The sequence below is a fragment of the Anolis sagrei genome, chromosome 6, assembly GCF_037176765.1.
Source record: "Anolis sagrei isolate rAnoSag1 chromosome 6, rAnoSag1.mat, whole genome shotgun sequence".
In the NCBI taxonomy this organism is placed as follows: Eukaryota; Metazoa; Chordata; class Lepidosauria; order Squamata; family Dactyloidae; genus Anolis; species Anolis sagrei.
In genome coordinates this window covers 20,764,262-20,790,362 of record NC_090026.1, presented here as the reverse complement: position 1 = coordinate 20,790,362, position 26,101 = coordinate 20,764,262, and the positions used below count along the sequence as shown (strand labels likewise).

The 26,101-nt window shown below is 42.6% G+C and overlaps 1 protein-coding gene across 4 annotated transcripts in view; it reads left to right on the top strand.

Moving 5' to 3' along the window:
* The window catches only part of BRSK1 (BR serine/threonine kinase 1), an 84,573-nt gene that overhangs the window by 18,124 nt on the left and 40,348 nt on the right, over positions 1 to 26,101 (top strand). For all 4 annotated transcript variants that reach the window (XM_060780457.2, XM_060780456.2, XM_060780455.2 and 1 more), the window contains exons 2-3: positions 12,850 to 12,944; positions 18,551 to 18,636. In XM_060780457.2, coding sequence (XP_060636440.1) covers positions 12,850 to 12,944; positions 18,551 to 18,636 — 181 coding nt within the window. The remainder of the gene's footprint in view (positions 1 to 12,849; positions 12,945 to 18,550; positions 18,637 to 26,101) is intronic.

Below are 26,101 nucleotides of genomic sequence, written 5' to 3'. Positions count from 1 at the left end.
GCAAAGGCATTGGGTATTTCTTTTGTGCCGCAGAAGGTACCAATCTATACTTGTCATCATGTTCGCTGCATGGAACATCTCTAAGTGAAAATCGGAAAAAATAAAAATAACCCCTTCAACAAAAGAAATACTTTGCAACATAGCAACTCTCCGGAAACATTTTTTTTTGTTTGGGTGGACAAATCAATCTACTTCCAGTCCATGTCCATTTCACACTTGTTCAGTCATAAATTGGTTCCATCCAATTTCTGCATCAGTATGCAGTTTTTTAAATTGGAAAAAAATAACATATTTTAATACATTTTCCCTAATATACGCTTTTTGGCAGATGCATAACTTGGAAAAGTTTTTTTTCTACTTCTACTTCTCAGAATTTCAAAGGAATGCTGGAAGCTGTAGTACTATTTAGCTTTTTTATTTAGCATTTTGTACACACACGCGTTGTTTGTTCATTTACAGAAGAGAAGGATGAGAGGAGACATGAGAGACACGTATAAATATGTGAAAGGGTGTCATAAGGATAAAGGAGCAGAATTGTTTTCTGCTGCCCTTGAAACTAGAACTAGGAGCAATGAGTTCACATTACAGAAAAGGAGATTCCACCAGAACATTAGAAAGAACTTCCTGACCGTACCAGTTGTTCAACTGTGGAACTCTCTGCCTCAGAGTATGGTGGAAGCTCCTTCCTTGGAAACTTTTAATCAGAGGCTGGATGGCCATCTGTCAGGGATGCTTTGATTGTGCTTTTCTTGCATGGAAGGAGTGTGGTCTCTTAGAACTCTATGATTCTATGAAATGCCAGTATTCGTCTTAGATCCAAGAATTTCAAAGGGACGGCCATCAATTAAAATATATACTTTTTTCTTGTGAGAGAGGATGTCATGTGAGACTCAGTAGGAATGCTGGTGTTAAAAAGAATGTTTTTAATATGCAGCTAAAATTAGTTTTTGTGTACATCTTTCTCTGACTTACATATTTGCATGCTATTTTTGAACTGAGAACTGTGTGGCATAATGTAAAATCATGCATAGTTCACGCTTAATCAGTCCACACACTGTCTTGCCAGAGAAAGAAAATATGCCACGCTTGTCACAACTCAGGATAGATTCACCTTGATCAGAGCACCACCACACACCAAGGCTGTAAGTTTCGTAGTTTATTGAAGAAAAAGCATAATCATAAACATAGAAATAAGGTTGCAAAGTTCAATAGCCAAAACAGAGTCTTAAATGCAAAGGCAGAGTTTTCAAGGTCCAAAGGCAAATATCATGAAGTATAATCCACAAGCATTGGTCAAACAAGAATCCATGGCAGCATGACAAAGTCCCCAGAAACCAAGATCAAAACCAAAGTCCCAAAGAGCCAAAAGCTTTCCTCAAAAGCCGAGGCAATTCCATAGAAGTTAACAGGGTGTAAGCAAAGTTGCACTGACAAAGGGTTGACTTCAATCAGATCGTTAAATATGTTTTCCTAGCATGAAAGCATTGCGTTGACCTCGAACTTCCCGTTTGTTAGCAAGCCGAGCACTTTGGCATACCCTTAATTGCAAACGGTCCTCTCTAACCAAATCCCCATCACCTTCAAGGCCGAATAACTCATTATCCTGGGACTGGCCAGCCTGGGAATCGACAGGCACTGAGCTCACAGATGGAGCAGTCGACTCCTCCACCTGCAGCTGTGAAGTTTCACTCAAATCATGACCATCTTCTTAAACAACATTCCTTTCCCTGGGAAACTGAAATGCCGCCTCGTCTTCAGTATCAACACTGTCTGCATCAACAACAGGGACATGTTCAGAAATCTGTAACCTTATGGAATCTTATGGAAGTTAGGTTTGATTTTTGTTTTGCTGAAGATGGCAAATTTTTTATCACCCTTTTGTAAATATGACATAAAATATGTTAGGAATTAAAGTGCAAACCTTTAGTTGGGGAAAAAACCAACTGGAGAAGTAAGAAGCCGAGTTGTCTCTCACATTCCCATTTCAATATAAGATGGAGTGTGCGGGGAATATGTGGTTTGTAATTTAGGGAAACCAGGGCTGGCCCTTTCATTAGGGAGAATGAAACAGACTCCTTAGGTGGCAGATTGAAAGTGGTCTGGTGAGATAGTGACAATATCTCCCTAGTCACTCTCCCCCTTCTTTGGATCTGCGTCCTCAGCATTAAAGTAAGATTCTTCTGTCAATCTATTTGGCTTCTATGTGTAGGCTAGGAAGATGGGATGCTGTCTTGTCTTCCACATCAGACTGCAAAATGTGTTTGACTTGCCCTGGTGGAAACTAAAGCTAGAATCTATAGCATATGCAGCTATAACCGCAAGGTATGGCTTTGTATATATGTTGTGATGCATTATCCTGTACCCATTGAAGAGTGTCCCATTCCTGGATGTGAAGGACTGAAATGGAATTATAGGAGCAGCTCCAACCCCTTGGCCACCAATCAGCTGTGCTGTATGTCTATGCATCTCTAACTGCCCTTGCCTACCTGGGAAATATTTATACTAAGAGTAGAGGATATATTTTTGTCTCCAGCACAGCATCAGCTCCAGTCAGTTGGTGCCCAAGGGGATGGAGTTGTGCCACTGAGTTTCACCCCACTACTGCTTTTCACCTTGGAAGGAGAAGGGAAAGAGGCATGAAATAGCAATTGAAATACACATGCACTCCACTACTGTGCTTATTGGTTCTTGGCCACAGGAGGTAAAGGTAAAGGTTTCCACTTGACATTAAGTCTAGACATTAAGTCTAGTCCCGACTCTGGGAAGTGGTGCTTATCTCCATTTCTAAGCCGAAGAGCCAGCGTTGTCCATAGACAGCTCCAAGGTCATGTGGCCAGCATGAGTGCATGGAGCGCCATTATCTTCCTACAGAAGCAGTACCTATTGATCTACTCACATTTGCATGTTTTCAAAGTACTAAGTTGGCAGAAGCTGGGACAAACAGCAGGAGCTCACCCCACTCCCTGTATCAGCAGCTCAGCGGTTTAACCCACTGCACCACTAGGGGGCCCTACAGGAGGTATAGTCCTCCCCAAAAGTTCATTTTTCCAAGCTCTACAAATAATACATATGACCACAGCTCCCAATTCCAGTGGTTTTCCTAGCTAACATGGGCTCAGGCAAACAACTAGGGGCTTAGAGTTAATTCAGAGAAAGAACATTTGGGTATTATTGCAATTATAATCACTTAACTTAGTTAATATAATAGCCATAACACTACATGTGACAAATAGTCATAACACTACATATGACAAATAGTTATAACACTGTGTGTGTTCATTCGTTCAGTCGTCTCCGACTCTTCGTGACCTCATGGACCAGCCTACGCCAGAGCTCCCTGTCGGCCGTTACCACCCCCAGCTCCTTCAAGGTCAGTCCAGTCACTTCAAGGATGCCATCCATCCATCTTGCCCTTGGACGGCCCCTCTTCCTTTTGCCTTCCACTTTCCCCAGCATAATTGTCTTCTCTAGGCTTTGCTGTCTCCTCATGATGTGGCCAAAGTACTTCAACTTTGTCTCTAGTATCTTTCCCTCCAGTGAGCAGTCGGGCTTTATTTCCTGGAGGATGGACTGGTTGGATCTTCTCGCAGTCCAAGGCACTCTCAGCACTTTCCTCCAGCACCACAGCTCAAAAGCATCTATCTTCCTTCGCTCAGCCTTCCCTAAGGTCCAGCTCTCACATCCGTAGGTTACTACAGGGAATACCATGGCTTTGACTAGGCGGATCTTTGTTGCCAGTCTGATGTCTCTACTCTTCACTATTTTATCGAGACTGGACATTGCTCTCCTCCCAAGAAGTAAGCGTCTTCTGATTTCCTGGCCACAGTCTGCATCTGCAGTAATCTTTGCACCTAGAAATACAAAGTCTGTCACGGCCTCCACGGTTTCTCCCTCTATTTTCCAGTTGTCAATCATTCTTGTTGCCATAATCTTGGTTTTTTTGACGTTTAACTGCAACCCGGCTTTTGCGCTTTCTTCTTTCACCTTGATTAGAAGGCTCCTCAGCTCCTCCTCGCTTTCGGCCATCAGAGTGGTGTCATCTGCATATCTGAGGTTGTTAATGTTTCTTCCAGCAATTTTCACCCCAGCTTTGCATTCATCCAGCCCCGCACATCGCATGATGTGTTCTGCATACAAGTTAAAAAGGTTGGGTGAGAGGATGCAGCCTTGCCGCACGCCTTTCCCAATCTTGAACCAGTCTGTTGTTCCGTGGTCAGTTCTGACTGTTGCTACTTGGTCCTTGTACAGATTCCTCAGGAGAGAGACAAGGTGGCTTGGGATGCCCATCCCACCAAGAACTTGCCACAATTTATTATGATCCACACAGTCAAAGGCTTTAGAATAGTCAATGAAGCAGAAGTAGATGTTTTTCTGAAACTCCCTGCCTTTCTCCATTATCCAGCGGATATTGGCAATCTGGTCTGGTCTGACTGTAGCTCAGATCACGAACTTCTCATTGCTCAATTTAGAATAAAACTAAAGAGATCAGGGAAAATACACAGACCAGTTAGATATGATCTCACTAACATTCCTAGCGAATATACAGTGGAAGTGAAGAACAGATTTGAAGGACTAGATTTAGTAAACAGAGTCCCAGAAGAACTATGGACAGAAGTCCGCGACATTGTTCAGGAGGCGGCAACAAAGTACGTCCCAAAGAAAAAGAAAACCAAGAAGGCAAAATGGTTGTCTGCTGAGACACTGGAAGTAGCCCAAGAAAGGAGGAAAGCAAAAGGAAACAGTGAAAAGGGGAGATATGCCCAGTTAAATGCGCAATTCCAGAGGTTAGCCAGAAGAGATAAGGAACTATTTTTAAATAAGCAATGCATGGAAGTGGAAGAAGACAACAGAATAGGAAGGACAAGAGACCTCTTCCAGAAAATTAGAAACATTGGAGGTAAATTTCAGGCAAAAATTGGTATGATAAGAAACAAAGATGGCAGGGACCTAACAGAAGCTGAAGAGATCAAGAGAAGGTGGCGAGACTATACAGAAGATCTGTATAGGAAGGATAACAATATCGAGGATAGCTTTGACGGTGTGGTGAATGAATCCTGAGGAATCTGTACAAGGACCAGACATCCTGAGGAGTGAGGTTGAATGGGCCTTAAGAAGCATTGCTAACAACAAGGCAGCAGGAGATGATGGGATCCCAGCTGAACTGTTTAAAATCTTAAAAGATGATGGTGTCAAGGTGATGCATGCCATTTGCCAGCAAATATGGAAAACACAAGAATGGCCATCAGACTGGAAAAAATCAACTTATATCCCCATACCAAAAAAGGGAAATGCGAAAGACTGCTCAAACTTCCGTACAGTGGCCCTTATTTCTCATGCCAGTAAGGTAATGCTCAAGATCCTGCAAGGAAGACTCCAGCAATACATGGAGCGAGAGTTGCCAGATGTTCAGGCTGGATTTAGAAAAGGCAGAGGAACGAGAGACCAGATTGCCAATATCCGCTGGATAATGGAGAAAGGCAGGGAGTTATAACACTACATATGACATATTTGTAGCCTTCTAGTCTAGGACTCAAGGTAGTTTCTGTGCCTTCAAGTTGCCTGGCAGTTTGTGATCTAATGAACAGCTTCTTAACCTTTGGGTCCCAACCTTAAATGGGATCCCATTAGCTCAGTGTTGGCAACACTAAAAAGTTGCTGAATGCTGCCTAGTTGCTGTTGTAAGCATTTACACAAATCCGTTGTGCAATGTTTATAGTGGAGTCTACAGAAGATGCTTCAGCTGTACTTCATAAAAAAGAAAAATCAGCCTATTGTTGAAGGCTTTCATGGTTGGAATTCCTGGGTTGTTGTGAGTTTTCCAATCTGTATGGCATGTTCCAGAAGCATTATCTCCTGATGTTTCGCCTGTATCTTGGCAGGCATCCTCAGAGGTTGTGAGGTCTGTTGGAAACTAGGAAAATAAGGTTTATATATCTTTATTTATATACTTATTTATTTATGTACCTCACACCTCTGAGGATGCCTGCCAAAGATGCAGATAAAACGGCAGGAGACAATGCTTCTGAAACATGGACATACAGCCTGGAAAATTCACAACAACCCAGAAGAGTCTGAACTTAACTATCGTATTTCTTCGATTCTAAGATGGCATTGATTGTAAGACGTACGCTAACTTCTGTATCACCAACGGGGAAAAAGCTTTATTTATATACATAAAGCTGACATAAACATACAAGTTTTAATCGGATTTAGGAGTTTTAACTGTAATACTCTTAATATTTAATTCTATTTTAATGTTTGTACCTGCTATTCTAAGCTGCACTCAGATTTTTAAAATGTTAATATGGAGGGAAATGGGTCTTAGAATGGAATAAATACATTGTATTTCTGTCCAGCAATGTTTGTCTGCTGTAAAACCGTGCATGTTAGGAGACAAGGATTATTTCAGCTATTTTCAAAATATTGTCGAAGGCTTTCATGGCCGGAATCACTGGGTTGTTGTAGGTTTTTTCGGGCTATATGGCATATTTTCAAAATGCTTTTGAAATGCATCTTGGCATCTCACAACCTCCGAGGATGCCTGCCATAGATGCAGGCAAAACGTCAGGAGACAATGCTTCTGGAACATGGCCATACAGCCAGGAAAACTCACAACCCAAAAATCAGCCTGTTTAGCAAGCTTTGCATATGATTTGCTAACAGAAAATATTTTATTTTTATACCTACATTGTAAACTATTGCTAGGCAGAAAGGGATCGCAAATGGAGAAGTTTAAGAAAATATGATCTACTGAATTAATAGTCCAACATAAAGCCTTTTATGTCACGCTGGTTATCTTGCACCTGATTATTTAAACTGGAGATATTGGGGAATTGCACTCTGCATGCATAGCATGAATTGTGCCACAGATCTCTTGGACTGTCATTCAGGGATCCAGGAAAATTCCACATTACCTCTTATAAACAATCATTAATATCTAACTATCCTATTCACATTAGGGTGAGGGCTGCAAAATTGTGAGCAGGGATGGGGAGGCAAACCTGACCCCATTTGAGCTGCTGTTCGTACTTTGTAGCACTCAGGGAAATGGGGATGCGCACAAAGCTATAGTAATAACAAGAAAACCACTTCCACGGGAATTGGGGGCATGATCTTCCAACATAATCTTGAAACATGTTGACTTCAGAATGTAAGCATTTCTCTACAAGGCATCAGTAAATATTATGCTGTGATCCTGGCTTCCCTGAGCAATTGGAAGTTCCAAGGGGTTGTCCTGTAAGGTTTTGTTTAGATGACAAAGAGCATCAAAGTTTGGGGACAAAAGAGTTAGAAATTAGGCTATAATCCTACGTACATTTCCCTAGGATTAGTTGGTCCCTCTAAACCAGTGTTTCTCAACCTGGGGGCCGGGACCCCGGGGGGGGGGGGGGTCATAAGGGGGTGTCAGAGGGGTCGCCAAAGGTCATCAGAAAACACAGTATTTTCTGTTTGTCATGGGGGTTCTGTGTGGAAAATTTGGCCCAATTCTATCGTTGGTGGGGTTCTTTGATTGTAGGTGAACTGTAAATGCTCTTTGATTGTAGGTGAACTATAAATCCTAGTAACTACAATTACCAAATGTCAAGGACTATTTTTCTCAAACTCCACCAGTGTTCACATTTGGGCATAGTGAGTATTCATGCCAAATTTGGTCCAGATCCATCATTGTTTGAGTCCACAGTGCTCTCTGGATGTAGGTGAACTACAAAACTTAAGGTCAATACCCACCAAACTCTTCCAGTATTTTCAGTTGGTCACAAGAGTTTTGTGTGCCAAGTTTGGTTCAATTCCATCATTGGTGGAGTTCAGAATGCTCTTTGATTGTAGGTTAACTATAAATCCCAGCAACTACAACTTCCAAATGACAAAATTAACACACACATTCCCCCCTCCCCCCCCCCAATCCCACCAGTATTCAAAGTTTGGGGTATTGGGTATTTTTGCCAAATTTGGTCCAGTGAATGGAAATACCGCATGTCGGATATTTACATGTTGATTCATGACAGTAGCAAAATTACAGTTATGAAGTACCAATGAAAATAATGTTATGGTTTGGGGTCACCACAACATAAGAAACTGTATTAAGGGGTCGTGGCATTAGGAAGGTTGAGAACCACTGCTCTAAACACACAAGGATTTACTTTCAAGTAAATATGCCTATGACTGCACCATCAAGCTGTCTTTCTTATAGCTGCTTTTACAAAAAAAATCTAAATAATAATAATAATAATAATAATAATAATAATACTTTCTTTATACCCCGCCACCATCTCCCCAAGGGACTTGGAGCGGCTTACACAAGGCCAAGGCCAACAACACATCAATAAAACAGAAAAGCAATAAACAAACAATACAATGCAGTGCAAATTGGACAGCAAGGACAGCAACAGAACCAAATCCTGCCATTAGGAAAAGTGAGACAACAGGTTTGGGTAGCAGATGGATGTACATATGCAGGACTTTATCAAGTAGATGCAATTGTGTGTTGATACTTAGAGTCTTGGGGGGATTAGAATGGGGGTGCCAGGTTGGGGGGAGAGCCCCAATATTTTTAGTCCTCCTAGATTACCTATCCGGACACATCTCCCTTTATGAACCACTATGGAAACTAAGATCTTCTGGGGAGGCCCAGCTCTCGGTCCCGCCACCATCACAGGCGCATTCAGCTGGAACGAGAGACAGGACCTTCTCAGTGATTGCCTCCCTGGTTATGGAACTCCCTTCCTGGCACTACTAGATCAGCCCCCTCCCTCCTGTCCTTCAGAAGAATGGTGAAGACTTGGCCGTGGGACCAAGCCTTTGGGGCAGTGCAATGAGGCAAAATGGTGTCCTGAGATAGTTTTAAGCAACTTTTAATGTGAATATAAGTTATTTTAATTGTTTGTATATATTTATGGTTTTATGTCCCAGCATTGAATGTTTGCCATATATATGTTGTGCTACGCCCTGAGTCCCCTGCAAGATGAGAAGGGCGGAATATAAATGTTTAAATAAATAGATAAATAAATAAAAGGTTTCAGGATAAGGGTGAACCAATTGAAATTGAATCCAGACAAGACAGAGGTACTCCTGGTCAGTCGCAAGGCTGAACAGAGTATAGGGTTACAGCCTGTGCTGGATGGAGTTACACTACCCCTGAAGACACAGGTTCACAACTTGGGAGTAATCCTAGATTTATCGCTGAGCCTGGAACCCCAGGTCTCGATGGTGGCCAGGGGAGTTTTTGCACAATTAAAACTTGTGTGCCAGTTGCGTCCATTCCTTGGGAAGTCAGACTTGGCCATGATAGTCCATGCTCTTTTTACATCCTGAATAGACTACTGCAATAGGCTCTACGTGGGGTTGCCTTTGAAGACTGTTCGGAAGCTTCAAATGGTCCAGTGGGCAGCAGCCAGATACCTGACTGGAGCAGTTTACAGGGACCACACAACTCCATTACGTCAGCCCCAATTGCTGCCAGTCATCTATCGAGCACAATTGAAAGGGCTGACTTTAGCATATAAAGCCCTAAATAGTTTTGGCCCATCTTACCTGTCTAAACGTATCTCCCTCTATGAACCATCTTGGAGGTTAAGATCTTATGGGGAGGCCCTGCTCTTGGTATCACCTCCTTCGTAGGTTCGGTTGGTGGGGATGAGAGGCAGGGCCTTCTCAGTGGTGGCACCTTGGCTGTGGAACTCCTTCCCCAGTGATATTAGATCAGCCCTCTCCCTCATGGCCTTCAGAAAGAAAATAAAAACATGGCTATGGGACAAAGCCTTCAGAGAGCAATTGTAGTGCAGTAAATGGATATGGAATATGTGCAATGACAACTGAAATGGCTCCACATTACAATCTTGGACTGTGTAGTTGTAATAATTAGTGCAATGTTTAGATGTTTTTAATTTTTTGGTTTTAATGTAACTGTTTATTTTAATTGTATGTTGTTTTTCTGGCATTCAATTGTTGCCTATTTCTGAATGCCACACTGAGTCCCCTTCGAGGTGAGAAGGGTGGGATATAAATGTGGTAAATAAATAATACATAAATGGCTTTGGCACTGCCGAATGCCCTACTGACACTATGACCACATTTCTGTCATGCACATGAACAAATATCTACACATACATATTTGTTCCTCTATTTCTTTATTTCTTATTTCTTTATTTTGTGTGAATTAAAGGTCCTCCACCAACTCTGTATGGTATGCAATCTGGCCATACCAAGGGCTTCCCTACTAGGTCCTCATCTACTGGAGGATACATCAGTCGACTATTCTGAACAATGAACTTGTACAAGATGTTAGAGCAGTGTTTCTCAACCTGGAGGTCGGGACCCCTGGAGGGGTCACAAAGGGGTGTCAGAGGGGTCACCAAAGACCATCAGAAAACTCAGCATTTTCTGTTGCTCAGGGGGGTTCTGTGTGGGAAGTTTGGCCCAATTCTATCATTGGCGACCCCTCTCATACCCCCAGCAACCCCCTCAGGGGTCCCGACCCCCAGGTTGAGAACCACTGATATAGAGAGAGCGGTGGAGAGAGGGAGGGAGAGTTTTGTCCCTATTGGTGGAACTGAAATTAGTGTATGACTTACAATCAAATAAATATGGCATCATACAGTGTGTACTTCCAATGTAATAAAACATTAGACTCAAGGATGAACTGTATTTTGGGATCCAATTCCCAAAGAAGTTTGAAAGTGGTATATTAGCCAAGTGCATTCCTTTAATTAGGCAGAAGTTCAGAAACTTTGAGGAACCTCTATGTGTGAACTACAGTAATTGGCATGATTTTTTATAATGCATACAGCCTCATAAAAGTGACTAGCCTGCAACAGAAATGTGTACTAGCCTGCTGGAGCTTGGCAGAGGAAAGACGTAGAGCTCCATTCTTCCTCCAACAGTTCGTTGCTTTTCTGTGCTGGGCAGAGATTGGAAACGTTAAAATTTGGGTCTTACAACTGCTACAATCCCAGGCAGTCAGCATGGCTAATGTCCATGCTGTTTAGGCCATTCTGGGAGCTATAATTAATACTTTTCCCAAGCTCTGTTTCTGAGGTGCTCTATCCCATTTCTGTCGGCGCCCTCATTCAGTGCATCCAATTTAGTTCGGATGAATACACAAATACAAAGCTGCAGTGATGAGTGCTAAATAATTAATTAAATTATGAATTAATTTGCCAAAAAAGGGAGAGCTTAATTACATACTTTTTAAAAACCAAAGTGAACAGTTTAAGTCAGAATTACAGCATTAAGGTTTCTGCAGACTTAAATTTAGAATTACTAATTAATTAAAGAAGCCACAAGGCTATATGATTAACAATTTTCACATTACCAGGATGGTTCTTTCTCTAAGGCCATTGTCTGGCAGTTTTGCTAAACTCTTTTAACTTTTTGGAACAATCCTTCAGTATAAAGGAATTGCAAGGTTTAGGACACATTGATGAGTATTTGGTAGATATGATGGTCTTCACATGGTCTTCTTTCATTCTATGTTCAACTCTGCATCTGGACTCCTCAACTGCTCCATGAAACTATAAAAGTAATAATAATAATAATAATAATAATAATAATAATAATAATAATTGACAGAGTTTTGGAGCACAATACTCCTGATCTCACGATCCTGTTAAAAACAGTGTGGATTGTCGATGTTGAAATCCCAGGTGACAGCAAGATTGAAGAGAAACAACTGGAAAAGCTGACGTGATATGAGGATTTAAAGGATTTAAAGATCGAACTGCAAAGACTCTGGCACAAACCAGTAAAGGTGGTCAAGTGGTGATTGGCACTCTGGGTGCAGTGCCTAAAGACCTTGGCCGGCACTTACAAGATTACCATCTGCCAGTTGCAGAAGGCCACCTTACTGGGATCTGCATGCATTATTCGCCGATACATCATAAAATCCTACACACTTGGGAAGTGTCTGACATGTGATCCAATACAACAGCCAGCAGAGCGATCTTGTTTGCTGTGGACCCATCTTGTTATGTTTCAAATAATAATAATAATAATAATCAGAATAAATAGGTTGCTGTGAGTAGCAAATTATGATTGTTGTCTCACTGATTTTCCCATCTCTAGCTGCCTTCTACTTTTAATAATTATGAAATAGGTATGTTTGTAAAAAGTGCTGTAAAAAAGAGGCAGTTTGAGGGTGCATCCACACCAGGGTGGAAAATGCGCACTCACCCACATTTTTTCCTGGGGCATCCAAACAATGCCTCAGGTAAAAATGAAATAATTCAGCACAAAGCAGGAAAATCTTGCTTTTTTCCCCAAATCAATTTGGCACCTGGAAAGACCTGGGTCTTTCCGAAAATCCGGGTCTTTCCAGCTGTGGGCGCCATGTGGATTGCGCTCGGGGATCTCGTTGCACGGCTTCCGGTCCAAATCCACAAAGCTGTCTTGGGGGTTTTGGGCTCCTGGAGTCCAAATACCCAAGACAGCCCACGCCCTCTCCCAAAACCCCTTTAAAAAGCCTTAAAAAGAAAAATAACTTACTCGGCTGGTAGAAATGACATGCCAGGAGAAGCAGGAGAGGAGGAAAATCACTCCTGGCCCCTCTTCTCCTGGCTAGTAATTTCTACGTGCCAGGAGAGAGCCGGTAGCAGGGAAATGGTGGTTGGGTAAGTTATTTTTTTCTTTTTAAGGCTTTTCTGGGTGGTTTTCTTTTGTGTCCGGATGCTTTCTGGGATGTGTGTGGCCTCTAATGCGGGCCCAATCGGGTTTTTAAAACACAATTGGGCGCGCATTTAAGTCTTGTCTGGAACCGCCCAGACTTACATGATGTTTAATGATGTTTACTCCACTTCACATTCTAATGGTTTATAGCACAATGGTGGATTTTTACATCTTTTCTTCTTTCTTTAGGTCTGGTGAAGCTGGGAGTGCACTGCATCACAGGGCAGAAAGTCGCAATTAAGATTGTGAACCGGGAAAAGCTTTCTGAGTCAGTACTGATGAAGGTGAGTGTGTATCTTTTGGGGTATTGGGGAAGGCGCCACGGAGGATGATTGAAAACGCATGGAGCTGAATCTACAATCCAGAGAGAGGCAGAAAATGCATGCCTTGCTCTCTATAGATCCAATCTCTAGCCGTCACCTTCATTCCTACAGAAAGGTCAAAACGGGTTGATTTAGAAGTAAAGAAAACTTATTAGCGAGTGCCAGACCAATTTACAGTCAGTATCTGTAGCCAGAAAGAAATTGTCAGCAGGCTCATCGCTGCAGGAAAAGTGTGCAAAATATATTCAGGCTCCCACCAAATCCAGAAATTGACAAGCTTAAAGAAGGAAATGCGAAATTAAGCTGCTAAAGGCCCTTTACTGTTTTTTTTTTTTAATTTGAGAAAAAAGCTTGAGAGAAGATGTTTTAAAAATCAGATTTATCATCTAAATATATTGTCAAAGGCTTTCATGGTTGGAATCACTGGGTTGTAGGTTTTTTGGGCTATATGGCCATGTTCTAGAAGCATTCTCTCCTGATGTTTTGCCTGCATCTATGGTAAGCATCCTCAGAGGTTGTGAGGCCCTCACAACCTCTGAGGATGCTTGCCATAGATGCAGGCAAAACGTCAGAAGAGAATGCCTACGAACCATCAAGATTACTAAGATCGTCTGGAGGGGCCCTGCTCTCGGTCCCGCAGGCCTCACAAGCGCAGCTGGTGGGGACGAGGGACAGGGCCTTCTCGGTAGTGGCCCCGCGACTCTGGAACTCTCTCCCGCCAGAGGTTAGAACCGCCCCAACAATCCTGACATTCAGGAAACAGGTGAAGTCGTGGTTATGGAGACAGGCTTTCGAAGAATGAGATAATGATCTGGATGGAAGACGGTGTATATTCGATTTTAGTATGACGACTGACCACTGTAGTTTTAAATATATGTGCTTTTTTAAATGTTTTATTGTAATGTGTATTTTGATATTTTACCGATTGTATGTGTTTTTATGGTTGGAAACCGGGCTGAGTCCCTCTTATGAGGTGAGAAGCTCAGTATATAAAACTTTGAAATAAATAAATAAATAATGCTTCTAGAACATGGCCATATAGCTTGAAAAACCTACAACAACTCTATCCGCTAAATATTTTAGCCAAAATGAATGGTAGAACCAGAAAACAAAGTATGTAGATGCATTAATGAAGTCATAAGGTTCCTGTGTTCTTGACCTACTGATTTGTTTTGCCAGATACCTAATAATCCAAATCGTCCGCACCATTTCCGACCCATTGGCTTCTGCTACGCATAGGCTAAGGCTTAACTAGCTGGAGCAAGTAAATGATGTTGCCAGACCTCATCTGTATTTCAGGCCCTTGGCTCACTCCACATGGTACTGGTCATCATGCTGTGCAGAATGGCTCTGTTGGAGTGTTTCCGCATCAGACCAGAGCAATTTTTTTTCTTCTGAGTACTTTGTGCTGATGTAGAGAAAAAATCCTTCCTGCTGAATGATGAGAACCTCTGTAGTCCATGGGATAATAGCCATAATGTGGAGCAATTTTGTGCAAGTTTGCTACGGTGGCTGTAACACATAATAACTGTCCCTTTGCCAATCCACCTGATAAAGAGAGCATGACGTTTTCAAATGAACAGTGAAGAAGGTGCTTCTCTGCAGGCTCTTACCTAAGGCTTGTGGTTAAGGCCAAAACGAAATCATGTTTAGTGGCAGAAACCATTCTGGGATTGCTGTTGACAAAACAAGGTGGGCTTCGTTTGTCAATATTAGTCACAACCCCAGCAGGTACACAGAATCAGACTGATATCTGGAGGCAGACAGACTAGGAACTGGCTGGCAGCAAGCAAGTAGCCAAGAACTGGAGGCCCAGAGCGAGACAGATGGCAATGTCTTGTCAGACAAAAGAGAAATCAGCAGGCCTTCAAGTGTTTTCATCCCTCAATAGAGCATTCCCTCCAGCATCAACTGACTTCTAAGACCAAGAAGATCATGAACTCTCATACCTCTGGATGAAAAAGCCATTTGAAGAGTAGCAATCTTTAGGGATGCGTTGTCGAAGGATTTCACGGCCAGAATCACTGGGTTGCTATGAGTTTTCCGGATTATATGGCCATGTTCCAGAACCATTTTCTCCTGACTTTCTCAACCTTCCTAATGCCGTAACCTCTTTGTACAGCTCCTCATGTTGTAGTGACCCCCAACCATAACATTATTTTCATTGCTATTTCATAACTGTAATGTTCCTACTGTTATGAATCGTAACGTAAATATCTGCTTATTCAGGATGTATTTTCATTCACTGGACCAAATTTGGCACAAATACCCAATGCACCCACATTTGAATACTGGTGGGGTTGGGGACGGATTGATTTTGTCATTTGGGAGTTGTAGTTACTGGGGTTTATAGTTCGCTTGCAATCAAAAAGCATTCTGAACTCCACCAATGATGGAATTGAACCAAACTTGGCCCACAGAACTCCTGTGACAATGGAAAATACTGGAAGGGTTTGGTGAGCATTGACCTTGAGTTTTGGAGTTTATTTATTTTGTATCAAAAGCATTGCATAAATTATTATAAAACTGATAAAAATAGAAGGAGCACAGGCAGCTAAATATCATTTGACCAAAAATGATATTTAGCATAGCAAAAACGGGCAACAGCAATGGCATTGTCTGTAGCTTCCAACAACTCTTCCTCTGTACATGAGGCAGGGCACAGTGGACAAGAATACGGATGCTGAGTTGTCTGTTCTGCTTCACAGACACACAAGGTGTACGATTCTTTTAGGAGTTGTAGTTCACCTACACCCAGAGTGTACTGTGGACTCAAACAGTGATGGATCTGGACCAAACTTGGCACAGATAGTCAATATGCCCAAATGTGAACACTGGTGGAGTTTGGGGAAAACAGACCTTGACATTTGGGAGTTGTAGTTGCTGGGATTTATATACAATCAAACAGCATTTTGAACCCCACCAACGATATAATTGGGCCAAATTTCCCACACAGAACCCCCATGACCAACAGAAAATACTATGTTTTTGATGGTCTGGTGACCCTTTTGACACCCCCTTGCCACTCCCCCACCAAAGGACTCGATCCCCTGGTTGAGAAATGTTGTTCCTGGTGTTTCGCCCACATCTATGGCAGACACAGATCCACTAAGAATCTCCAACAAATGCTACTCCAACAAATGCTGCAGCAAAGGACAAAAGGGATTATCTCACCTCTGCAGGTGTCTACCATATACCATGTAGCTGTGGACAAGTCTACATAGGGACCACCAAATGCAGCCTTGCTCAGACCTGAATCTAGGAAAATGAAAGACACTGCAGACCAATTCAGCCAGAGATGTCAACCATAGCAAAGCACCTGATGCACCAAACTGGACACAGCAAATTATCTGAGAACACAGAAATACTGGACTACTCTAACAACTACCATGTCAGCATGTCTAACAACTACCATACAAGCATATGGACAATTTCAACAGAAAGGAGGAAACCATGAAAATGAACAAAATCTGGCTACCTGTATTTAAAAAAACTCTAAAATCAGGACAGTAAATAAAGAGCAACACTCAAAAAACAGGGGCATTCCAGACAAGAATCAATCAGGGCCAGCTAACACCTCCCAAGAAAGGATCCCCAGACATCTATCAGCCAGACTTTGAAGCTACAAGGCCATTTAATGCTAATCAAGGTGTCCAACTGCAACATTCATACTTGCTTCAAGCAGACAAGAGTTCTTTCCCCCATCCTGGACATTTCATACATACATAAACCTACTCTCCAACAGGGCTCACAACCTCTGAAGATGCGTGCCATAGATGTGGGTGAAGCATCAGTAGAAAATGCTTCTAGAATATGGCCATACAACCCGCAAAACTCACCGCAACCTAATCTTTAGGGAGTTATTTTAAACCTTGTGGTACCCTAATATCGAGTCAGTTATTGGGGTGTCCCTACAGCTCCCTAAAACCCTATGCTTCCTGTGAGATTCTTAGAGAAGTAGTTCAACTTTCCTGTGCTTAATCCAAATAGGGAGAAATGTGTGCTTCTCTAAAGTTGGATTGTAACTCCCTCAGTGCTAGATCACATAGGCAATAGTGAGGGATGATGGGAGTTTCCCGTTCCCATTTGTCTGGTCAGGTTCTTCCACAAATATTCTTACTCTTCAAGAAGCCAAGCGGACGTATCTCTTCACTTTCCAATCCAGCTGTTATATATCAATGATTGATGGTTATGGCAGCCTGTTTGGAAACCCACTTCAAGCAGTTTACAATCATTTCAATCATAATTTCTTTCAAGGATAACCCAGGAAGCACTTCATCTTGTCTAGATGCTAGGATACAAAAGATGCTGAAACGAGGTATCTCTTTGACATGACAACCACCTCCTTCTCTTGGCCTCAGAAGTCAGACAATGTTGGAAGGCAAATCAACTTTTCCCAGTATTGGCTGTGGGTGATGGCCATTGTAGTCCAATTAGAGTGGCATGTTCAGGGTCATCCAAGGCCATGAGCTTTCCAAGCCAAATTACACCTTAATTACATGTGGATGAAGCGTGCTATAAACTTAATACTGTCGCACGCACATCTTCACTTCTCTAATTCTGACCCATGTTGCACAACCAGCATTGGGTCCCAGCTATCATACTTTTGCCCCCAGAAACATTATTCTCCCATAAAATATATTGCTTTTAAATCATGCTCTCAAGAGACCAAAAATATGTAGCCTTCATTAAAAGTAACATAATTGATTCACTTACAAACTTAATGTATTCAGCATACAGGTGCATTTCTTATTGGTTGAGAGTTTAAATAATCTGTTATCTCTGTTTTAGGCTCTTCTTTGTTGCATACACACTAATATATTTCTGAACATTGACTCAATATAGACTGATTATGCACTTTAGCATACGGACACTGACCTTACCCTAACTGTACTGCTTCTGATGCAAACATGATTTCTAAAATGGAGTCTCAGGCTGAATAGTCCCAGATCTGATCACATGGTCTGTAGTCCCTCCCACAACCTCAGACAACATAGAGTTAAGGCAAAATGCACATACAATATAGTAAGCAATCTGAATTATATACATAACAAATAACAAGTATAGGAGGCTAGTACAAGGTTGCTATTTCCTACATGACAGTGCTTACTAAGGCACCTTCTATGTTGCCATGTAAAATCCAGATTGTCTGCTTTGAACTGGATTATATGGCAGTGCAGACTCATATAATCCAGTTCAGAGCAGATAATGTAGATTATCTGTTTTGATCATCTGAATTATATGCAATGTAGAAGGGGCCTAAGTAAATACATAGACCTGACTGAAAAGTCTTTGCAAGTTGCAGCAACAAATCCATTAAGCCTTGCAAACTGTATTAGATTTGCACATAGCCCTTTCTTCTTGCCAGGAGCTGAGTCCATTAAAAAGTGGAGAATTTGCATTCTTGTCTCTCTACTGGATAGGATCCACAAAAAATGTATGTTAAGAACCGAGCTCTGAGATCTCACAACCCTAAGCCCACAGATCAAGAATGTAGAGGAAAGATGATGTAAACAATTAACTTTCTTTCTTTCTTTCTTTCTTTCTTTCTGCCTCCCTGATTCTAGGTGGAACGGGAAATTGCCATTCTGAAGTTGATTGAACATCCACACGTGCTGAAACTCCACGACGTCTACGAGAACAAAAAATATTTGTAGGTATTTATTTATTTGCGGATGGTCTTGTAGCTCCCTTGCCTCCTCACAAACCTTCCCCATCAAAATAGAGTTGTGCTTCCTACAGCATGTGCTCACCACAGCTCGTAGCAACCAAGGGAATCCTCTCCTCCTTGGTTTTCCTGCCAACTGAAGGTTCCCGTGCCAGGGCAGGTTTGGGGACTTTCTGTTGGCTGTTATTCCTGGTGATGGAGGGATAACCAATCTTCCTAAGTATTCAGCTTTCCACAAGCTATCTTTCATGGGAGAGGATGTAAGCTGTAGATAGATAATTAGCATTTTTGAAAGAAAGAAAAGACAGATTTAGGAGCACTTGTAGTAAATCTGTGTGCTGGTCAAGCAACAAGGTCTGCCACTAGATTAGGGCTGGAGCCTCCCCCCCCCCCTGCCTGCCCATGGTGGTGCAATGGGTTAAATCAATGGTTCTCAACAGTCCTAATGCTGCAACCCCTTAATACAGTTCCTCATGTCATGGTGAGCCCCAACCATGAAAGTATTTTTGTTGCTACTTCATAACTGTAATTTTGCTATTGTTATGAATCATAATATAAATATCTTATATGCAGGATGTATTTTCATTCACTGGACCAAATTTGGCATAAATATCAGATATGCCCAAATTTTAATACTGGTGGGGATGGGGGGATTGATTTTCTCATTTGGGAGTTGTAGTTGGTGGGATTTATAGTTCACCTACAATCAAAGAGCATTCTGAACTCCACCAATGATGTAACTGAACCAAACTTCCCATATAGATTTCCCATGACCAAGAGAAAATGTTGGATTTGGTGGGCATTGACCTTGAGTTTTGGAGTTGTAGTTCACCTACATCCAGAGAGCACTGAGGACTCAAACAATGATGGATCTGGACCAAACTTGGCACGAATCCTCAATATGCCCAAATGTGAACACCACATTTGGGGAGTTTGGGGAAAATAGACCTTGATATTTGGGAGTTGTAGTTGCTGGGATTCAAAGTTCACCTATAATCAAAGAGCCTTCTGAACCCCACCAACAATGAAACTGGGCCAAACTTTCCACACAGAACCTCTATGAGCAACAGAAAATACTGTGTTTTCTGATGGTCTTTGGAGACCCCTCTGACACCTCCCTCATGACCCACTCCAGGGGTTCCGACCTCCAGATTCAGAAATGCTGGGTTAAACTCTTCTACCGGCAGGACTGCTGACCAACAAGTCAGCTATTCGAATCCAGGGAGAGTGGGTTGAGCTCCCTCTGTCAGCTCCAGTTCTTCATGCAGGGACATGAGAGAAGCCTCCCACAAGGATGGTAAAATATCAAACATCCAGGCATCCCCTGGGTGACATCCTTGCAAATGGCCTATTCTCTCACACCAGAAGCGACATGCAGTTTCTCAAGTCGCTCCTGACATGGAAAAAAAACCCATAGTGTACCTTTCTATTTTTCTTCTGAGGACACACAGTAATAGTCAGCAAAGGGGGAAAGTAGGAGAAGAAGAGATAAATTAGGACATTTGAAAAGAACTTGAAAAAGTGGGACAACCAAGAATTAATTGGGATTATTTGGAACACTAGGAGGGTTTAGAAAGCACTGAGTGGGAGAAAAATGGGAAAAATAACTCTACCAACTCTTGCTGCAACTTATTCTCGGTTAGTTTTCTTCTACTTCTATTGTTTGTTTGTTTTTGTTAAATTGTGTTTAAAGGATTTTACTCATTTTTTGAAATGGCATGCTTAACTTAGGTTGCTGTGAGTTTTCCGGGTTGTATGGCTATGTTCCAGAAACATTCTCTCCTGAAGTTTCGCCCACATCTATGTCAGGAAAGAATGCTTCTGGAACATGGCCATACAGCCCAGAAAACTCACAGCAACCCAGTGATTCCGGCCATGAAAGCCTTCAACATCACATGCTTAACTTACTATATTATTTGATTCATGAGATAGCAGTACTGTACAATGAAATTATTTTAAATATAGTAGACTATTTATATGTATGCTCTGGATGTTTACAGTAATTCCTGGCCCCCTCATTACTATATTTCTGGCTACAGGCCTATTTGTGATATGAGCCAGGCCACATGTAGTATCCCGAAGGCATGTTAGGATACCAGTGTGATAAATAATAGCAGCAGGGTGTGTGTGGTTATGGAATGAGGTCATACTACAATTCTGATGAAGCTAACCAGAGGCAGCATGAGTCTCTGTCAGGGTTGTGCAGCCTTTATCCGAAATCCAAAAATACCCCAAAATCATTCACATGGGGTAATTGAGATAGTGCCTCCTTTGCTTTTTGGTAGTTCAGTGTACACACATTTTGTTTCATGCACATAATTATTAAACATGTTGTATAAAATTGCCTTCAGTCTATTTATGTGCATAAGATGTATATGACACATAAATAAATTCCATGTTGAGACCTGTGTCCCATGGGTGGCACAATTGGCTAAACCCTTGTGCCGGCTGAACTGCTAACCAAAAGATCGGTGTGCTGAGCTGCTGCCTGTCAGCTCCAGCTTCTCATGCAGGGACATGAGAGTAGCCTCCCACAGGAATGTAAAACATCCAGGCATTGCCTGGGCAACATCCTTGAGGACAGCTAATTTTCTCACACCAGAAGCGACTTGCAGTTTCTCAAGTTCTCCTGACACGCACACACACAGAAACCTGGGTCCCATTTGCAAGAAATTACATTATGGATAGAGATTCCAAAATCCAAAACGGTTCTGGTCCCAGATAAGGAATACATAACCTGAACCAGTTTCTGGAAGGGTAAGTGAGAGGGTGCTCAGATTCTCCAATTGAGGTTCCCAGAGGCTCCTTCTCTGCTCTTAGAACAAAACATAGGACTAGGAAGACCTTTGGTCTGGTTCAACATAGCCCTCTCATATGAAAAAGCTAGCTTCACTGTTCTGCTTAGTAACTGAACAAATTCATTGTCTGGGTCCATCAACACTCTAGAATTAATGAAGTTTGACACCACTTTAATAGCCATGGCTAAATGCTATGGACTTGTGAGAGTTGTTGTTTCATGAGGTCTTTAGCCTTCTTTGCCAAAGAGTGCTGGTGCCTCACCAAATTACAAGTTCTTTTTTTTTTTCATGTCAGGAGCGACTTGAGAAACTGCAAGTCGCTTCTTGTGTGAGAAAATTGGCCGTCTGCAAAGACATTGCTCAGGAGACACCCAGATGTTTTACCATCCTGTGGGAGGCTTCTCTCATGTCCCCACATAAGAAGCTGGAGCTGACAGATGGGAGCTCACTCCATTTCCCAGATTCGAACCTCCAACTTTTTGGTCAGCAATCCTGGCATCACAAGGGTTTAACCCATTATGCCACCATTGTTACCCTCCGATGCTTCCATAGCATTGCACCGTGACCATTAAAGAGATGCCAAACTACATTAATTCTGCAGTGCAGATGTACCCTCATAGAATCATAGATTCATTGAGTGGGAAGAGACTACATGGGCCATCTGATCCAACCCATTGCAAAGAAGCAGGAAAATCACATTCAACGCACCCCTGACAGATGGCCATCCAGCATCAGCTTAAAAACCTTCAAAAAAGGAGCCTCCACCATGCTCCACGGCAGAGAGTTGCACTGCTGAACAGTTCTCACAGTCAGGAAGTTTTTCCTAGTGTTCAATGGAATCTCCTAATTTTATAAGGATGGCAAAATCATTCTAAATTTTAGCTGAAACTTTATAGGAGTTGTCCAGAGTGCTGAACTTCACCTTCAAAACATTGAATCATAGAATCATAGGGTCATAGAATCGCCCTCCTCTGGACACATTCCAGCTTGTCAACATCTCCCTTCCATTGTGGTGCCCAGAATTGGATGCAGTATTCCAGGTGTGGTCTGACCAAGGCGGACTAGAAGGGTTGCATGATTTCCCTGGTCCACGGTCATTATCATGTTCCCTTTCTTCCATTAGCCTCCTTTCCCAAGTTTCATGATGGATACACTGAGCAAACCAACAATTTTCTTTGCTTTTGACTTTTCACTTGATACAGAATGACAGGTGCATACAGCTAAAACTTTCCTTTGCGGGGAGAATAGTATGCTGAAGTAGAAGCTTAGTTTCAGCCTGTGAGTCTGTTGGAAAGCAGAGGGACAAGATCTTTGAAATAAAAAAAAAATCTGAAGATCCCATCTGTTTTTGAAATTCCTAGTGCAGAATGGCGGTTTCCTAGGTAGAAGTTATCTGTGTTTCTCTGTGTCAGAAAGCTGATGGAGCAGCTTGGCTTCTGTGAACGTGCGTGTGTGTTTGTGTGTGAGAGAGAGAGAGAAAGAGAAAAAGCCACCCAGAATACCAGGCGGTGCCAGACAACTGGCAATCCCCACACATAAGCTCTCATTGTCACCCTCCTCTGGTGACACAATGGGAGGAGGAGTGGAGAGAGACAAAGAAACTGGGCAGAGGAGGCAGCCCTGCAGAAATATTTAAACAAAACTTACGTATGCATACATATGTGTCATATACATGTATGTACATACAGGCAGTCCTTGAGTTGGCTTACAAATTACTTATAGTTAAGAACAGGGATGAGACAAGAGGAAGTGAGAGATATTAACTACCCCTTGGAAGAGAAATTCGTTCCTGAAAGAATTATCATGGGGGAAAGGTGTCTCCACTGAAGCTTTATCACATGTCCTTGTGTCCCCACCAACAATATTTTTCAAAATCCAATTATCACAGGGACATATAGTCGGGGGGGGGGGGGGGGATCTTCCAAACGGGCACAGACAGCAAAACAAACACAACAGGGGTGTTAACCTTTCCCTATGCTATCCAAAACTAATCTATATAAATAAAAATGTAATGTTTGTTTGTGGGATTAACATAACTCAAAAACCACTGGACAAATTGACACAAAATTTGGACAAAATAAAGCTATAAGGCCAACAAGTGACCATCACTCATAAAAACACTGAAAAACACAGCGGAAGAGACTTAACCCCCCCCCCCCCAATACATTACAACACATGCACAAAACTACACACACACATATATGCAAACACACATATACATGTATACACAAAAACACACACACACACACATATATACACACACAAAACACATATACACAAACTGGGCCACAGCAACGTGTGGCAGGGGATGGCTAGTATATTATATATTTGGCTGGAATTACACTTTAAATATGTACATGTTCTGACTTACATAAGAATTTAACTTAACAACAGACCTACAGAACCTATCTCATTTGTAACTTGGGATCTGCCTGTATATGTATGTATGTGTCTATCTGTCTGTCTGTATATACACACACTTAGGGTTGCCAGATAGTTGTGGGTCCATGGACCGTAATAAAGTTATCCTCCCTTAGGGTTGCCAGATTGAAAACGGGAGTGTTCTGTCACCTTTAATAGTTGTATCAAAGGAAATTTCACCAAGTGCTGTTTTCTGGTTGGGTGATATGAAATACCTCTGACATTCCCTCTTCTAAATAAGATACCATTTTCAGTGTGGCAAACTTGTGGTGCATAGTTAAACCTCCCCTAGTAGCACAGTGAGTTAAACCGCTGAGCTGCTGAACTTGCTGATCAAAAGGTTGCAGGTTCAAATTTGGGGGGTGGTGTGAGCTCCCGCTGTTAGCTCCAGATTCTGCCAACCTTGTTGTTCATTCGTTATTCGTTCAGTCACTTCTGATTCTTCATGACCTCATGGAACAGCCCACGCCAGAGCTCCCTGTCGGCCGTCACCCCCCCCCCCCAGCTCCTTCAATGTCCACCTAGCAATTCAAAAGCATGCAAATATGAGTAGATCAATAGGTACTGCTCTGGCGGGAAGGTAACAAAACTCCATGCAGTCATACCGGCTACATGACCTTGGAGGCATCTACGTACAACGCTGGCACTTCGACTTAGAAATGGAGAGGAGCACCAACCCCCAGAGTCGGACACGACTGGACTTAATGTCAGGGGAAAATCTTTACCTTTTTACCTAACCCTGAGAAAAATATACACATTTGCAATTATTTGCCACAAAGTGATTTTTTTTTTCAAACTCTGCACTGAAATGCACCTTCATGGGTATGCTTATTGCAGATTTGGGTATTTCATTAAAATGTTATCCCTCGAAATCTCTAGGTGCCTCACTGTTACTCCATGCTCCGCTTTTTTTTACCTGGAAAACAGTGTTTAAGAATTTCTGAGCCTTCTGTTTCAATTCCATGGTCAATGGGTTGCGGTGGGTCTTCCGGGCGGTATGGCCATGTTCCAGAAGCATTCTCTCCTAATGTTTCACCCACATCTATGGCAGACATCCTCAGATGTTGTCTGTTAAAGTTCTTTCTCCCACCCTGGACCTTCAGTTTCCAACAGACCTTACAACCTCTGAGGATGCCTGCCATAGATGTGGGTGAAACGTCAGTAGAGAATGCTCCTACAACATGCTCATACAGCCTGGAAAACTCACTGCAAACAAGTGATTCTGGCCATGAAAGCCTTCGAGAGCACTCTGTCGTCAATTTCTGGTAGAATTTGACCAGATAGTTGTGGTAGAGGACCTAGAGCAGGCATGGGCAAACTAAAGCCTGGTGGCCTGATGCACCCCCTGGACGCTTATCTCAGGCCCTCTTCATTTTCCCTGTCCTCTCGGCATAAGGACATGGTGGCCCACTGGATCCTTATGCAGAAAGGATGCGGGAGGAAGACACGTAGCAGCTGAGAGCCCTCTGGAGAGCTCTCAGCCACCGCATGTCTCACCCTCCTCCTGACATAAGGATGGTGGGAGCAACCCTGTCCTTATGCAGAGGGGACTGCCCAAGCAAGGCATTCAGTGGCTGCGAGCCCTCCAGAATAATGCAAAAAAGACAGCCCAAAAATCAGGGGAGAAGGATCGGAGCAGTCACCGCATGTCTTGTTTTCTTCCCAGCATAAGAATGGGTCGAGAAGCCCCATCCTTGTGTCAGGAGGACAACCTGAGGATGACCCGGGCCCTACCCCGCCCCCTTTCAGCCTCACCCTCTCACAGACTATGTCCCCACCCCCACCCCCCGGGCTCGCCCCATCCAGAGCATATCTTGCCGCCCTCCCTGCTGGCTCAATCCTCTCAGCTGGGCCCACAATGCGGTCCCAAGGCAAAAATGTTTGCCCATGCCTGACCTAGAGATTTCTAGTCAGAGGCGGCCCTAGGTAATTTTCAACGGTAAGCAAGCATTATTCCCACCCCCACCCCCCACCCCAACCAATCACTGATATATAGTTTCTGTTCATCATGGGAGTTCTGTGTGCCATATTTGGTTCAATTCCATCATTGGCGGAGTTCGGAATGCTCTTTGATTGTAGGTGAACTATACATCCCAGTAACTACAATTCGCATATGTCAAGGTTTATTTTCCCCCAAGAGCCCCTCAAGAGTGCCCCTGAGCAAAATCAACTATACTGCAAATGCTTACTTTGCGTAATGGGTTGAGCCGCCCCTGTTCCTAGTGGTGTTC